The following is a 16,994-nucleotide window of genomic DNA, read 5'->3' as shown; positions in this document are numbered from 1 at the left end:
GGATGAGTAGATGACAGAGTCATGGAAGGAGTGGTCTCTGCGGAGCATGGAGAGGGGAAGATATGTCTGGTCATGGGAATGGTGGAGGACGATATGTTGGATGTGGAGGTTGGTGGGGTAGTCGGTGAGGACGAGGGAAATTCTGTCCTTGTGCTCATTTGTTAGGAGTTGATAAATTTGCTGAAGATATAGGAAAGTGGAGAAGTGAGAAGGAGATGCAAGAGACTGGAATCTGGGATACTGTTGACATTTTACAGTGAAATCCTGTATTTGAATTGAGAGTGGAGAGAGAAGATAGCAGTGAAAAGAGAGGTAGAAGGTCGAAAGATGATGGGCAGATGTAGCTAGGTTGGGGAAGTTCAGATGGGTTACTAGTGGAAACGAACAAAGAGAAAAAAAAGCAGGTGGAACCAGCACAGAGGGGGAAGGTGGAGGTAACACAATGTTACCAATGCTGGAATATGAGAAGAAAAGGTAAGGGAGAGATGAGGGCCAGGGAGAAGCAGATGAGGGAGAATATACAGTGGGTAAAAAGAAAACTGTGTTTTTCCTGTTCTTTTGCGATTTCCTTTACCCTGGCAGTAGATAAAGCTAAGGATCAACTCATTCGAATGGGAATTGGAGGTGAAGCGGCTTGAAACTGAGAGCTCAGGATGGCCATTGTGGACAAGGCATATGTATTTTGCAAACCAGTTGTCTTATCTAGTCTTGCTGATGCATTAGATAAGATGCACCTGAATCTCTGTCTCCCCAGGAAGGGCTGCTTAGGTATGTAGATGGGTGCGAGGAAGGAGGGGCAGTACCCAAGTGTCAGGGAAATAGAAGCAATGCGAGAGAGGGCTCCATCAACAACAGTTGTAGGGAAGCCATTTCTTCCAAAAAAGAACAGGCATTTCAGATGTACTGGAATGGAAGGCCTTATATTGAAAGCAGATGCAGTGGAAATGGAAAAATTAGGAGAAAGGAATGGCATCCAAGCCTTTAGCTCCCAGGAAGACAATTTTAATGTTTATGCCCTGTATTAGGTTCAGCTCATCTTATGAATCAGGGGTGGCCAAATTTTGAATTTAGACATACACCATGGTAACAGGCCATTTCGACCCACAAGTCCCTGCCGTCCAATTAATCTACACCCCCAGTATGGACTCGTGGTCCATAATAGCCTGTTACCATGCTGTATGTCTAAATTCAAAATTAAAAGGTTGGCCACCTCTGTTATAAATCCTAATTTTTCCTCTTCCTTTCTCACATATCTATTTCACTAACTTCGATTTACACTAAACACTGCACTCCATGGTAGCAAGTTCCACGTTCTAATCACACAAGTATTTCAGCTTATTATGACCATTCAGTATATTCTTGACTTTTTTTGCAGGTTGAATTGCATGAAAAGTCATGGAGAAATGATCCAAAAAAGCTCCTGCTAGCAATCCAGGCAAATTTGCAGAGAATCAACCCTTCTGTTAAAAAAGCAATATTGTCTCCAGAGGAATCTATTGGTTTCCTGAAGTCCAACATTTCATGGATTAGAAAGTATGTGAAATTACTTTGAATGGATTGTGATATTTGCTGAAGAACTTTGTTTATAATTTCTACACCTTGAAAGTTATAATTTTGACCAAATCACCTCTTAAAATCACTTGATAATGTTCCAGTGATGAACATTGGGATATTTCCTACAATGAAGATTCTTACAGGTGCACATTTTTATTGTTATTGTAGGATTATCCTGCACTTGGTATTGCCAAAGGCTAGGAAAGCCATTGCTAAGAGAGAATTCCTAAAAGCTGAAGCAATCAGAATGAACGATATCTTTAAGTCTGCCTATTACAAGTTGGCCAGACTTATGGTACAGGAGGTAAGGGTTCTTAGTCGCTTGTACATGTCTTCTGTGGAGCAAATGGGATTTTCATTACATGTCAATTTGTGATATTACGAGCTCCCGTTTTAGTATAATGGGATTATCACTGTAAGGGATAGTATAGACAGGAGGAACTAAATGGTCACAGTTAACATTTAACACAAGCCCAGTGATAATTTGACACATCGGAAGAACTGAGGGAAGGTTTGTCACAGTCTGTTCCAGAATTTGATACATTTACAAAGTCACTGTGATTTTTGCAAGGGAGACCCATTCTGGCTGCTGAAGAGAAAGCAGGTTTTGAAAACAGCTCGTGTGGCCGCCCATTTTTGTGGAATTCAAACAAAATATGCTCAGTGGATTGATCTGTGCCAGGAGGGTCTTTTTGGGAAGAAAAGTGCTTCATTTTAAGTGTGACTAGCAATGAAGGAACTTGGAGAGACTGGTGGAGGCCGCCCAGTTCAAGTTTTGCCTACAAAAGGACCAGGAGTGTTATGACCACAGTTCGTCTGGATGGACATTTCTTCAAAGGAAACACAAGGAGTATTGATTCTGCGGCAGCCACAACTCCAGTCTTCCTATCAATTCATCATTAATTTAATTCTGGGCATTAAATTTCAAAGGCCTGTGCTTCAACACTGAATTTAAAAGACTGGACTGTAATGGTTTGGGTATATCTCACACACACCTGCGCATAGCTGGGGATAGATTTAGTGTTAAGGATAGTTTAAAAGTTAAGTCTACAGTTTAAGAGTTAGAAATAAAATTAGTGTTTTAAAATGAAACACTGTCTGCTTCATTATCTATTGCTGCTCGTTACACTCAGTCCATAATAATGATTTGTACAAATTTACCAATGACACCACAGTTGTTGGCAGAATCACAAATGGCAATGAGGAAGTGTACAGGTTGGAGATCGATCACCTCGTTCAGTGGCGTCACAACCACCTTTCATTCAACGTTAGCAAAACTAAAGAACTGATTGTGGACTTAAGGAAAAGGAAAGCAGGAGAACACAAACCAGTCTTCATTGGGGAGTCAGCAGTGGAAAGGTTAAAGAACTTCAAATTTCTGGGTGTTATCATGTAACCCAAATGTTACTTGTAATTAAACATTCATTGAGTTGAAGATGGACATCTGGAAATTCAGATGGGATCTAACATGTGTTGCATATTTTGACATCATCTCTGTGTGTGAGCCTATTATCATAATCTACTGTGCAATAAAAGAAGAATTGTAATTGACACTGGCCATACAAAATTCCAGGAACAAAATACTATTTAGCTTGAAAGTTATTTAAACCGTGATCAGATCTGCAGTTGTACAGGGCCCTGGTGAGACCATATCTGGAGTATTGTGTGCAGTTTTGGTTGACAAGTTTGAGGAAAGACATTCTTGTTACTGAGGGAATGCAGTTTAGGTTCACACAGTTAATTCTCAAGATAGCGGGACCGATATATGTTGAAATATTGGAGAGACTTGGCTTGTATACACTGGAATTTAGAAGGGATGAGGAGGAATCTAATTGAAAAGGATAAGATTGTTCAAGGATTGGACACTCTAGAGTCCAGAACCAGAGGCCACCGTTTAAGAATGGAGTTGAGTGTAGCACGTTGAATAACTCAAAGACTTGTTGACTCAAACCAAGGCTTTTATTAGCAAAAGACTGAAGCGTAGTACATCGAGGTCAACCAGTCCAGACTGACCAGAGTCTGGATAGGAGCAGCCCTTTATGACCTGGCCAGTAGGCGTGGCTACGGCTCTCAGCCAATCACAATTACTACATGTAAATATATACATTGGTGATAGGATCCTGTACTATCACAGGGAGGAAGAACTTTTTCACCCAGAGAGTTGTAGATCTGTGGAATGCTCTGCTTCAGTAGACAGTGGAGGCCAATTCTCTGGATGCTTTCAAGAAAAAGTTAGATAAAGCTCCTTCATGTGGAATCAAGGGATGTGGGGAGAAGGCAGGAACAGGGTACTTACTGATTGTGGATAATCAGCCATGATCACAGTAAATGACGGTGCTGGCTTGAAGGGCCAAATGGCCTACTCCTGCATCTATTGTCTATTATCTTCCAGAGAACAATATCTTGTCTGAAGTGCATGTTTTTAATTTATAAGCTCTTTGTTGTTGAAGGCAGATAGGAAACATGTTGAAACTGACCACATGGTTATTACTCAAGAAAATATTTTAGTTATTCAAATATTTGAGTCTTACCTCAAGGCTATGCCACCATTCAAATTAAACCATGTCCTTTCTGTGCTTCATCCTCAGTTCTTCACACATATTTGAGCAGAAATTCATTGCCTTTTACCTTCGAGAGCTCCAATTCTCTCAGCAGTCACAAACCTTGGAATATTAAACGTTTCTTTAAAATTTCAGGGTTATTTACCAGATGAAGATCTCCTGTTCTTCCTGACACATTCAGAAATTGGACAGATTCTTCTGCAGAGATCAGTGACTATAATCACCAGGTGAGAAAGAGATTGGTTCATCTTGTTTTGGCAATCAGTCTCACACAGCACTAAAGCAGATCCTTCTCTCTGATGACCAAACACCTATTTACATGAATCATACACTCCCATGGACTCCACCTGGATTCTTCCATGCACCTTCATGCTTGGAGCAATTAACAATGACTAATTAATTGACCAGTCTGCATGAAGGAGAGAGAAATCTTAAGCTTTTTTCACACTTGCATCCCAGTAAATCAGCCGTTCAGTGTCCCAGATAAGAATGGGGGTTTGGCCTTTCACACTAGACCACTCCTAACCAGGACACTGAACACTTTCACACTTGCAAGGGTTTATCCCTGGCTTTTGGTCTGTTCTACCTTTAATAGGAAGTGCCTGTAATGCAATTGCCCATTTCACACTTGCTGGCAATTCCCAGATGATATGATATCATTGGACGCTGGCGTTGAGCATATTTTGCTTTCACACTCGACACTTTAAAGGCCGATTTGCAGTTAATTCCTGGGATCACTGGCAAGTATGAAAGGAGCTATAGGGTGCAAGTTCCTAGTGCCCTGGTGTAGGAAGAAACCAGAACACTTGAAGGAAACCCAAGAGCAAGTGTCAGGGTTGAACCCAGGTCACCCGAATAGAGGCTGCAGCTCTGCTCGCAGCACCTCAACCTGTCCCGTTATGAATATTTAATTGGAATTGTAATTTTTGCATCAATACTATTTTGTAATTGTCATTTTAAGGTCATCTATCCAAATGTTATCTCATTAATGCAGAGCCCAGTGTCGGAGGAAAATACTGGGGAAACAAATGAATCTACAGTTTAAGGAAATGAACATCAACAAACCTCAGCCAATTGATCAGTGTCAAAGTGGGATATACAGGACAAAAGTCACACTGAAAGGTAACATAGGACACAGGAGCAGGGCCTTCAGGTCATGATAACAATGTTAACAATTATTCTGATTTAACCTGCACATGGTGTCTATCCCTCATTTCCATGCTTGTTTACAGGTCTACTAAATGCCTCTTAAATATTGGTCTCATATCTGCTTCCACTACTTGCCCTGGCAGTGATTTCTTGCCTTGTAAATCATCTAAATATCTTCCTATCACTTTCAAGTTCTGTACTCTGGTATTTGACATTTTCACCCAGTCTATGCCTCTCATAATTAAAAAAACTTCTATCAGGTCATCTGTCAACCTCCGACACTCCAGAGCAAACAATCCAGGTTTATCCAACTGGACCTTATAGCTGATACTCTCTAGTCCAGGCACATCCAAGTGAAAGCACAGAAACTCTGGAGGAAGTTAATAGGTCTCGCAGCATCCATACGAGGTAGAGATATATAACCAATGTTTTGGGCCTAAGCCCTTCTTCAAGATGTGAGTAAAAACCAGACAGGCACCTGATATAAAAGGCTGGGAGAAGGAAAGAATCAGGGAAAGGAGAATACTGGCCAACAGACAAAAGGGGGTCATTGGACTTGGATGGGAAGAGAGGAGAGAAAAGGTGAGAAATCCTGGTGAACCTCTTCTTTACCCTCTCCAAAGCCATGACATCCTTCCTGGAATGCAGTGACCAGAACTGCACACTATTTTCCAAATTATATCTAGCTAAAGTTTTACTCAGCTGCAACATGACTTCCCAGCTAATAACGAGCAGCATGTCATCCACCTTCTTCCACACCCTTTCCACTTGTGTTGCCATTCTCAGGGAGCTATTGTTGTGGGCCATGTGGTTAGACAGGCCAAATCGCCGCCCCAGTCAGCCGACTCAAGATGGTGTGGGCCCACTTCATTCCCGAGAAGCCCGCGGTTGATGCCACGTATTGCCCAGGGGAACTCACCACTTTCGGGTGGCACACAGCCAGCCAGAGTTATGCCGCAACATGCTGACGTCACTTCCGGAAGCCAACACATACGTCACTGGAAGTGGGTGTTCCCTTAGCGCAGCGCAAGGAATTCATATAATAAAGTCATTTACTGGTTCACCCTTGCACCATGTGTAGCAGAAGCTACAGGGGTGACCCTGATTGTTCCAACGTTTTGGAACCCTCATCGAATGCGACAGGATACAGGATTCTGCTATCACTACAGTCGCAGCAGCTGCGACCAATGTGGTGGGCGTGCATTTGCTATCCTTCTGGGCAAACCAGCCCAGGAACTGGCTGCAACTGGCTAAGTCACAGTTTCACGTCCACCAAATTCTGGCACATCTTCAGTGCCTTGGACGCCGCCACCACAGCCAAAGTAAGCTCCTTTGTGGAGAACCCTCCCATGGAGTGTAATTGTGAACAATTCCAGTGTTTCCTCTTCAATTCCCTAGAACTTAGCCAGTACAAGGGTACCGTTTGCATCCTAAATATTCAGGGGCTGGGTGATAGAAACCCCTCCAAGCTCATGCACGAGATGGTGGCCCTAGCAGATGGATGCTCAGATTGTTTCCTTTTTGAGGCCCTGTTCCTTTCCAAGATGCTGGTACACATTTCCACAGCCGTTTCCAACAATCCCGCTGGTCTCCCCAGTAGTGGCCTCGGCACGACCACAACGCAACGGGTGCCCAGAGAAACAAAATGAATACTGTTTCTATCACTGGAGATGAGGCCAAAAAGCCTAGCGGTGCACCCCCCGTGCTCCTACCCCACCACCAAACCTAGCATGGTGATGGGAAATGGGCAGGCCAGCCGCCAATAGTGGGCTCGGTGGTTGGCGCTCTTAAAGACCTACTCTACCTCAGTGACCAACAAACAAATAGGGTGTTCCTAGTCCACACGGGCACAGAGATAAGCCCCGCTCCACCAATGTATTTTGAGGCCAAACACAACCCAAGGGCTTCCCACTGCAGGCAGCCAATGGCTCCTCCATTCCGAGCTACGAAACCCGACTGGTCACAATCCACACAGCAGATACAGTTTTCCAGTGGAAGTGCACAATCACGGCCGTAGTACAGGCCCTACTCGGATCAGATTTCCTCCGGGCACATGAACATTTTTAATGGACGTGACCAGATGCCGGTTGGTGAATGCTACCACTTTTCAGTCGTTCCTCCTTACCCTGGACCAAGATGAGCACCCCCACCTACTGGCCAAGTACCCAGCCTTTCTAATGCCTAATTTCCATGATGCCAAGCCACCACATGGCGTGGAGCACCACATTGAGATCGCCGGGCCTCCAGTGCACCCACTGGCCTGGCATCTTCCATAAGACAAATTCCAACAAGTCATCACCATAGAGGAGCTGGGGATTGTTGCTGTTCAAATAGCCCCTGCGTCACCCCACTCCACTTGGTACAGAAGAGCTCCAGCGGTTGGTGCCCATGCGGCAATTAATCACGTCCAGGACTTGGCTACAAATCTTTTCCAAGGAAGACCTTGTCAGATCCTGGTGCATCCAGTGACATCCCAAAAATGGCCATCATCACACCCTTCACCCTTTTCGAGTTGCTACGGATGCCCTTCATACTGAAGAACACAGCCCAGGTGTTCCAGTGACTGATGGACCTGGTAGATAGGGTCCTCGATCTCCCTGGATGACATTCAAATGGATGACAGCCCCGACGTCAGTACACACAGGATGCACCTGACCACCTTTTCAACATGCTGCACCAGTTCGGCCTAGAGACAGTAGATTTTCTGGGACACCACATAACCCCAGAGGGAGCCACACCACTGCCAGACAAGATAGAGGCCATCCAGAACTTCCCAAGCCGAGCATGACCAAAGGCTTGGGAATAGTAAACTTCCTGCCGGGAGTGGCCACCCTCATGCAGCCCCTTTTCACCCTCGTCAAGCTCAGAGATAAGATGCACCAGTGGACTCTGGACACCACAGAAGCGTTCCACACCATGAAGGTGGCATTGACGAGAGCACATCCAGACTCAACCTTACAACAGATGCATCAGACAGAGCAGTTGGAGCAATGGGTTGACAAGCACTGGCACCTTCTTGCCTTCTTCAGCAAACACCTCTGGACGCCAGAGCTCAAATTACTGCACGTTCGACCGTGAACTGTTGGCCCTATACCTGGTGATTCGACATTTCCGATAAATGTTAGAAAGAAGGGTTTTCACCGCCTACACAGACCACAAACTACTCACTCAGCAAGGTCTCAGACCCATGGTCAGAGAGACAGCCGCATTTCCTCTCCTACATCTTGGAGTACACTATGGACATCTGCCACATCACAGGCAAGTCCATCATGGTGGCTGATGTGTTATACAGACCCACGATGGCCATAACCTCAGTGGGGCTCGACGCCGCCCAACTGGCCAAGGACCAGGCAGATGATGTGGCCGTCAGGCCTACCGGACTGCCATCGCCAGCCTGAAGGACAGCGACTTCTGCCCCTCACCAGAAGGCCCATCCCTACTATGCAACGTATCCACAGGATTCCCCAGACTCATCCTTCCTGCCACATGGTGACGACAGGTTTTCGACCAGATCCATGGTTTGTCCCACCCCTCCATGTAGTCCACTGTCTGCCTGTTGTCCGACAAGTTCGTGTGGCATGGCCTTCGCCAAGATGTGACCCTGTGGGCTAAAAAAACCTGTTTGCAGTGCCAACATGCACAGGCGTACCAAAGCCCCACTCCAGACTTTCAAACCAGCACAGCACCATTTTGAGCACATGCACATAGACATAACCCATGAGCCCGGGTTTACCCATTGGCTGCAAGCCATACCCCTACCTACTCATGACACAGAGACATCCGCCTGGGTTGCACGTTTTGGAGTCCTGACCCACATCACCTTGGACCCAAGGGCACAGTTCACTTCCTCACTTTAGGCTCATCTAACTAGGTTCTGTAGCAGCCAGTTGCACCACACCACAGCTTACCACCCTCAGGCAAACGGCCTGGTCGAGGGTTTCCACTGCCAACTTAAGGCCCGAATTGGGTGGATGAGCTCCCGTGGGTGCTCCTAGGCATCCATACAGCACCAAAGGAAGATTTGGTGGTGTAGCGTGCCGAGGGACCGCGTGGTCACCCCAGTTGGCTGACTCAAGATGGCTCTGGTCCCCCTTCACTCCCAAGGAGAAGCCCACGATTGACACCACATGTTGCCCTGGGGATCTCCCTGCTTCCAGGTGGCACACGGCTGGCCAGAGAGTGATGTGCTGTCATCACTTCCGGAAGCCAGCGCACATGTCACTGGAAATGGGTGTCCCCTTATACATAGCACGAGGTATTCAAATAATAAAGCCAGTTACTGGTTCACCCTCTCACCATTTGGATGTCTTTTTATTCCATAACACTGCCGTAGCAGGCGTTACACTATGGCCTTATCCCAAGATCCCTCTGTACACCAGTTCTCTTAAGTGTCCTGCCATTACTACATACTTTTCCCTTATATTTATCCTCCCAAAGTGCTGGTCTGGATTAAACCCCATCTGTCATCTCTCTCCCTACATTTCCAAGGAGTTTATGTCCTTCTGACTTTGAAAAACTTCAGCGATATTCACAATCGCTAATTTTTGTGCCGTCTGCAAGCTAACTAATCAGTACGGTGAATTTAATTTGCCCCATCAGTTTCAATACATTTTGTATTAATTCAACTGTCATTGGGGTCTGGGGCAATAAACCATATGCCTAGATTATCAGGCTCATTCCCTTTATGTTGAGCTTTACAATACTTTCGATTTCAAGTGTTTGTTCAGTGGCAAAATTGGATTGGATTGGAAATTATTACCACTTGGAGTGTGCCAATGCTATTTCAAAGAAATGACATTATCCAGCAATCTTCTAAATGGATTATATTTGACCTGATGTATGATAAACTGGTCGAAAAGCTCTTTTACTTTGCACATCACAAGGATTTCCTTCCTTTCTTTTAAAATTATTTTTGTTGAATTTTATCAGAAAAACAAATAAAAAAGCAGTAAATCAATTGCAATGAAACCTTTGTAGATTTACAAATAATAACATATGGTACAGTAACAATACTTAATGCTAAATCCAATAAATGATCATACAATATTATAAGAAAAATGAAAAAAAAAGAAAAAAATCAAACCCACAGTAAACAAGGTTAAAATTCATATTGTGTGTCATGTTAAATCCGAAGAAGCAGACCCTGTGGGTCCAAACCAGCCCAGTGACATTAATCATTGCACCAAATTAGTCAAGTTATGGCAGTGAGCTAGAAATTGGCCCCGAGTCTTAGCAAAACAAATCTTGTTTTTCATGACACCCCCAATTTTCTCCAGATTAAAAAGGACATATCTAATGTCCATTGATGATGTGTCGGTGGGAACTCGTCTTTCCATTTTAATGGAATTGCTTTTCTTGCTAATACAGTCGAGAAAGCTCGAACCTGTCTTTGATTAGAATGTAAAATAATATTTATATCTTTAGAAAAACCAAATAGTGCAATTACTGGACATGGATCTAAAGTGATCCTAAATAGGGTGGAAAAATTCTAAAAATGTCAGTCCAATATTTTTGCAAATTAGGGCAAGTCCAAAACAAACCTAACAAAGAGTCATTGAATATTTTACATTTGTCACAAAGTGAACTAATATCAGAATAAATTTGAGCAAGTTTGACTTTGGAGAAATGGACACGATGTGGCACTTTGAATTGAATAAGACGCTGCCTGAGCACAATGAGGAATCGTAAATCAGGCGCAAAACTGAAGTCTATTCTTCCTCTGAGAAAGAAATATTCAGATCATTCTCCCAATCAGTTTTGATTCCACTGAAAGAAATTGCTTTCATATTCAATAGTTTATATCTTTATGGGTAAATTATAACTCGAATTCATCAATTAAAATTTGGGTCAGGAAGAGTAGGTAATGTTAAAAGTTTATGGATACCTATACAGTAACTCAATTTTCTTCTGCTTTATCATCTGCCATAAAATGTATATTCCTGAAAACAAGCAACTTTCAAAGAAACAACAACCATATCTACCTATGACCTCTTTTCTGTAACCTTGTGCTCCTTTCCCACCAGTCATCTGCCTGCTTTTTGCTCAGGCCTGAAGTGTTGGTTATTGATCTTTATTTTTGCAACATTAAAAATGCCATGTCACTTGCTGAGTTTCTCCAGAATTATTTTGTAAACCAAAATTATAGCCCCACACTTACCCTCCCCATCAAAAAGTTTGCTCTTTCTTTTGCTGATCACTGGAAGTACACATCTCAATTTAATTCAATAAAAAGCATCTAAATCAAATAAACCATTTTCTCCAACATTCTTTCATTCAAATACAGCTACATAGCTGTAGAAATGTATCTTTTATTGAGGTAGCAGGTAGAAGAGGATATTTTGTAGACTGCCACAGAACTGTCCATTGTACAAACATTGGTGAATTGCCTACATTATTAAGAAAGTACCAGTGTCATAGTTATAAGTCCAAATTCCTTGCTCTTACAATGGTAAAACAGGTCTCTTGGGGATTTTTCCCAATATGAAGGAACCAATTTCAGTTGCAGATGTCAAAATAGGGAAGTTCAAATTTGGAAATCTATATTGATCTTACTTGTTGTAGGTACGACTGTGAGCCATGGAATTGTGAAGGGAACAGTTCGTGTTGTCAAAACAATGCAGGAGGCTGACTGCATCCAACAAGGGGATATTTTAGTTACAATAAGCACAGACATTGGCTGGAGCCCGTACTTCCCTTTGCTCAGAGGGTTAATCACCGAGATTGGAGGACTGCTATCACATGGTAAGAACTGCAAACATTACTTTCTTTTAAATGGATGGTCACAAAAAAATTATTTGGAAAGATGCAAAGACCTGATGTAATAAAGAGAAGATTCTCAGAATTGCATTATATTCCCAGGGCCAAGTAGTGCTAGAAATTAGACTAAAAAAAATGCTTAATTTCTTCTTATCTGATACTCAATATTTAAAAAAATGAAGATTCTAAATGTAAATAAGTGGCACAGTTAGCACAGGGATCAAATCCAGCGCTGCCTGTAAGAAGTTTGTACATTCTCCCCGTATACACGTGGGTTTACTCCCACCCTTCAAATATGTATGAGGGTTGTATATTAATTGGCGTATTTGGGCAGCATGAGCTCATGGGTCAGAAGGGACCGTTAACCTGCTGCATGTCTAAATTTAAAAAAACCATAAATTAAATTAAACATTAAGTTACCCTAACCTTCTCTCATAATGTTGGAGCATCTTTGTTTCCTCCCCAAAACCTCAATGTGCATAAACAAACATACACACACTCTTCTGTCAACAGTTTTCACAAGCTCGTATCAAGTAAAATTTGTTACAATTGCTTTGGCAATAGCTAGAAAATGTATTGCTATAACTTGGAAGTCTGATATTGATTTGGGAATGGATCGATGGCATCCAAAACTTCGGAGTTGTATTCCACTTGAGAAAATTACTTACAATTTAAGAGATAAATATCATTTTTTGTGAAATATGGAGCCCATATTTACAAATTTTGGAATTAAAATTTAAATGAATCTCAAACATTCCCTTTCTCCTATTGGTCTCTATGAATATGTACACAAGTTGAAAAGTATTGGGAAGTGAAGTACTCCTGTTGTGGTTTTTTTTGTCCTTTTTTTCTCATTTTTCTTTTAATTTGTAGAGGGAGGGAGTGGGGGATTTAGGAGGTTTTTCTTTTTTGTTTTCCTTTTTTATAAATCTAAAATATCTCATGTATTTGGATTAAGTTTGAAATATTGTGATATGTTTATTAAATGGTTTAATATTAAATAAAATTATAAATAACACTGCACACATTTTCACTAACTGCCATTTTTAAATAAAACATTTCATCCTTTTAAAAAAAAGTTTTCACAAGCTCCAAACCACCAATTAGCTCTTCAGTAGTAATTAAATTTTGAAGCAGTGATCCATTGAACAAAAATGTAATTTTCCTTCCACCTCTCAACCACAACACTGAAGGATGCACTACAATTCTGGACAGTATCAGCATTTCTTCACCATTACTTTGTCTAAATCTTGGAACTCCCACCCAAAAACAATGGATAAGCTCTTTCATCAGTTCAAGAAGCTGTCTCTAATGGCCTACTTGAGGGCAGCTTGAAACAGGTCTTTAACAAAACTTGTCTCTCCTTGTCTGGCCTCAAACTCACAACCTAAGGTTTAGTAAATGCTCCACGGACAAATGCTAATCAGGACCTTGTCAAAAAATCTTGATATATTTTGACATTTTCCAGACCAAATACAGTCCTATTTATTTGGAAATGTCAGGGAGTCAAGTCATTTCAGTCTGCTATGTAGAGTTATTGAAATCTGTTGGAAATTTCGACAATGGAATACAAGTGGAACATTCCTTCTGGAAATATGAGGCATCACTTGGAACAATCATAAAATTAGCAGTTATTTTGAATGACAAGTTGGAATCAAGTGCAAAGCTTTGTATTTCTCATCACTCACTTTTTTTTTCCTAATCAGGTGCTGTCGTTGCACGAGAATATGGGATGGCCTGTATTGTAAGCTGTAAGAATGCAACAAGCCTGCTCAGATCAGGTAGGCAGCACAAGAGGGCTTTTTCAAAATTCTGAGTTACCGCATGGTAACAGGCCTTTCTGGCCCATGCCACCCAAATGCACCAATCAACCTATAAACCCCATAGGTTTTTGGTGGGTGGGAGGAAACCAAGGCAGACATGGAGAGAACATACAAACCATACAGACAGTGCCGGATTCAAACCTGGGTCACTGACGCTGTAATAGCATTGCACCAACTCCTAGACTAAAACTCCCTGTGGAGGGAAAAACCCACCTGAACCCCTTTGAGGGCCAGAAACTCAACCACCTAATGTTGATTTTGCTGTCTGTGTTTGTGGCCTCTAGAAGTTCTCAAGAACAGTAATGATTGGCAGCAGAACATTTTAAACGAGTTGTCCATTTAGACTTCTCAACCCCCATCACCTGCCAGCAGTCTACAAATCCCCATCATGGACAAATCGATCCTTCTCAATGGAGAATAAGTGTGTTGAAATGCACTGCCAACTACAAGGCCTGAAATAGAACTGTCTTCATTCACAACCAACTCTCTGGGCATAGGCAAAGTAGAAATGCTAGAGAAACTCAGCCAGACAAGTGGCTTCTATGAAAAGAGAAACCAGTTAATGATTTGGGTGGGTTTATGGTTTAAAGCCAGTTTGGAGGTATTCAGTGGTCACAGCGTCAGTGGGAGAATAAGAGCGGACGACATTCATCAAGACAGTATGCTCTTTCTATTTTCCCAAATAGCTCAATCTCTTTTCCTCTCCTTCCTTTTAACCTCCCTCTGACCAAGCGTCTGTCATTTGCCCCATTTTTTTTGTAGTTCCATCAATACTTTTTAATTAATGCTTTCTCTCAAAAACTGGGAATGTTCACGTTATTAGTATCACAGGAAGTTGCAGGTCTACAGCCCTTCAAAACATTATGGGGTTGGAGGTGAATTGGGGGTAATTGGGCTTGTTACTGCCCTGCATGTCCAAATTTAAAATTTAGATCAAATACTTTAGATCAAGACCAGCAACAGTGCAGTTTCCCCATTTTACCCTCACCTTCTCTCATAATGTTGGAGCATCTTTGTTTCCTCCCCAAAGCTGAGGGAAATCTGAGAAATTTCAAGTTCAACTGAAAATTTCATTTTGACAACTAGTTGTAAAATAATTTTAAAAATTATAATTCAAATGTACTGAGGACTGTTACAAAGGTGTCACATTGATAACCTAGAATAAGAATACTCTAATTAACTCTATTAAGTAGTAATTTTTTACTGTTCACAGGGGATACTGTGATTCTCAATGGAACAAAGGGAACTGTGCAGAAAATTGATGAAAACTGAAAAGATTCCAACCACTATCCAGCAGTGAATAGAAACACAAAATTACAAGAGGAAAACTAATATCGACATCCTGATTACATTATTATTAATGAGGGGCTTGAAAATGGTAAATGAATTTCTAAGCATCAGCTCTTAATAGTCACACAAAAAAACCCTCTTTGTATACAGCAAAGGCTCTAGGGCCAAACATCCTATACTGGCAACCTATAGTAAAACTGTTAAACTCTTCCTATCCACTTACAATACAGGCATCCAAACAAAAATGTGAAAAATTGCATAGGATATGAAGCTTACAGAGCTTTTCACAGACAATTAGAGATGGGCAGTGCATTTTTAAAATTTATTTTCCAGCATCTGGGAGGTATTAGAAAAGGTGACATTTTGTAATGCTTTGACAAGGTTCTTAAAACTGAAGATTTTAGCTTTTAGTGCGCTGATAGCCAGATGAGGGGTTTCAATGAAGTGGAAAGACCAACTCCCATAGACTCATAGACAGTGGCTACGTGATGTAATGGCACATTTAAGTTTGTAAAATAAATTAGATACAATATCAAAGACAAAAAGTTATGGTTTGAAAATGTATGGGGTCCATTCATAGAATATTATCATGGTTGGTGATATTTAATTTTTATTTTTCACACTATGAACCATATTGACCAAAATACACATAAACCTTTCCCTCTTGAATATACACAGTGTCATTTTCCCCCCTCCCCACCCACTCAATGTTCAACATATATGATACATTAAATGATGATGGTTGGTGTTTTAGGCTGTTGGGTTGCTCCAGCAATGCTGTGTCTATCTTCTGGAGGAAGTGACCAGATCCATTTTCATTGTTTTTTTTAATATATATAAGTAACCTTGATCAGAGGGAGGGGTCAGATTAGTGTTTGTTTTATAATGTAAGTCCATTAATTGGAGTTTAGATATAATGATCCTAGACTTTAATATTAATTGATATTTTACCAAGTTATGAGAAGATTGGTTATAAAAGTAACTCGTGATTTTCATTTTTAATCTTAATAATATTAATTAATAACAAAAATGGGTAACTTAATTAGAGCATTTTTACCAGTTATATATTGTATATTACATTTTCATATTTCCTTGTTAGGTTAATGCAACATGTATAAGAGATTATTATATTAAACTGAATAAAAATATTTTAGAAAGAAAAGTGCCACAGACTTTGATGAATACTGATGTGGAGAGTCTCCTTTATTCAGGCCTGGCAATGATGAGGGGATGACAGCACTTTTTTCATTGGGAGGGGATGGTGATATTTTCATGCCCTTGTAATTTTGGCCAGAATATGTTAGGGTTTGGCAGGTCCTGTCACAGTAGCCCAGGTGATTAACTGTGGTGCCGTTTGTAATGGTAGTGTTACGAGCCCAAGGACCCCAAAACCCAGCAGCAATAGACATTCACCAAGACAAGTGGCTTTCAAAACAAAAGTTATTTTTAATCATCTTCAAACATGAAAATAGAATCAAACTTTAACTTAACTCTATACTTAACTAATCCAAATAACCCCCTTCTAATTCTAAGCACACGTGTATGTAATGTGTGAGTAAATTTGAGAAAGGTTCTTTGGTTCACAGTTCAATCTCACTTCTCCTTCTTCCAAGTTCTCTGGTTGCAGGCAATCGCCATATTGTGCACAGAATTTAACATGTATAAAGTTCACCAGAGAGAGATATTTGTTGCTCCAGGATTTCCACAACTGAGGTACCACCACAAGTCACCTCAGGGTCTCGCTGATGAAACTTGCCCTGTCAGGGTCTTCTAGATGGTAACCTATTTCTTCAAACTACCACAGAGTTCCATTCCTTCCTCTATTTCAAGAGAAACATCAGACAGATAGCACTTCTGGCCA

The 16,994-nt window shown here is 41.5% G+C and overlaps 1 protein-coding gene across 1 annotated transcript in view; it reads left to right on the top strand.

The window, feature by feature from the left end:
- Positions 1 to 16,295, top strand: part of LOC138745071 (rifampicin phosphotransferase-like) — a 140,375-nt gene extending 124,080 nt beyond the window's left edge. The window contains exons 30-36 of the mRNA XM_069902142.1: positions 1,376 to 1,533; positions 1,723 to 1,858; positions 4,251 to 4,342; positions 5,110 to 5,237; positions 11,826 to 12,005; positions 13,727 to 13,801; positions 15,057 to 16,295. Of these exons, the coding sequence (XP_069758243.1) occupies positions 1,376 to 1,533; positions 1,723 to 1,858; positions 4,251 to 4,342; positions 5,110 to 5,237; positions 11,826 to 12,005; positions 13,727 to 13,801; positions 15,057 to 15,115 (828 nt within the window). The 3' untranslated portion in view covers positions 15,116 to 16,295. The remainder of the gene's footprint in view (positions 1 to 1,375; positions 1,534 to 1,722; positions 1,859 to 4,250; positions 4,343 to 5,109; positions 5,238 to 11,825; positions 12,006 to 13,726; positions 13,802 to 15,056) is intronic.
- Positions 16,296 to 16,994: the final 699 nt, after the last annotated feature.

The sequence above is a fragment of the Narcine bancroftii genome, chromosome 10 (genome assembly GCF_036971445.1).
Source record: "Narcine bancroftii isolate sNarBan1 chromosome 10, sNarBan1.hap1, whole genome shotgun sequence".
Taxonomy (NCBI): domain Eukaryota; kingdom Metazoa; phylum Chordata; class Chondrichthyes; order Torpediniformes; family Narcinidae; genus Narcine; species Narcine bancroftii.
This window is presented reverse-complemented; position numbering and strand designations above follow the sequence as displayed.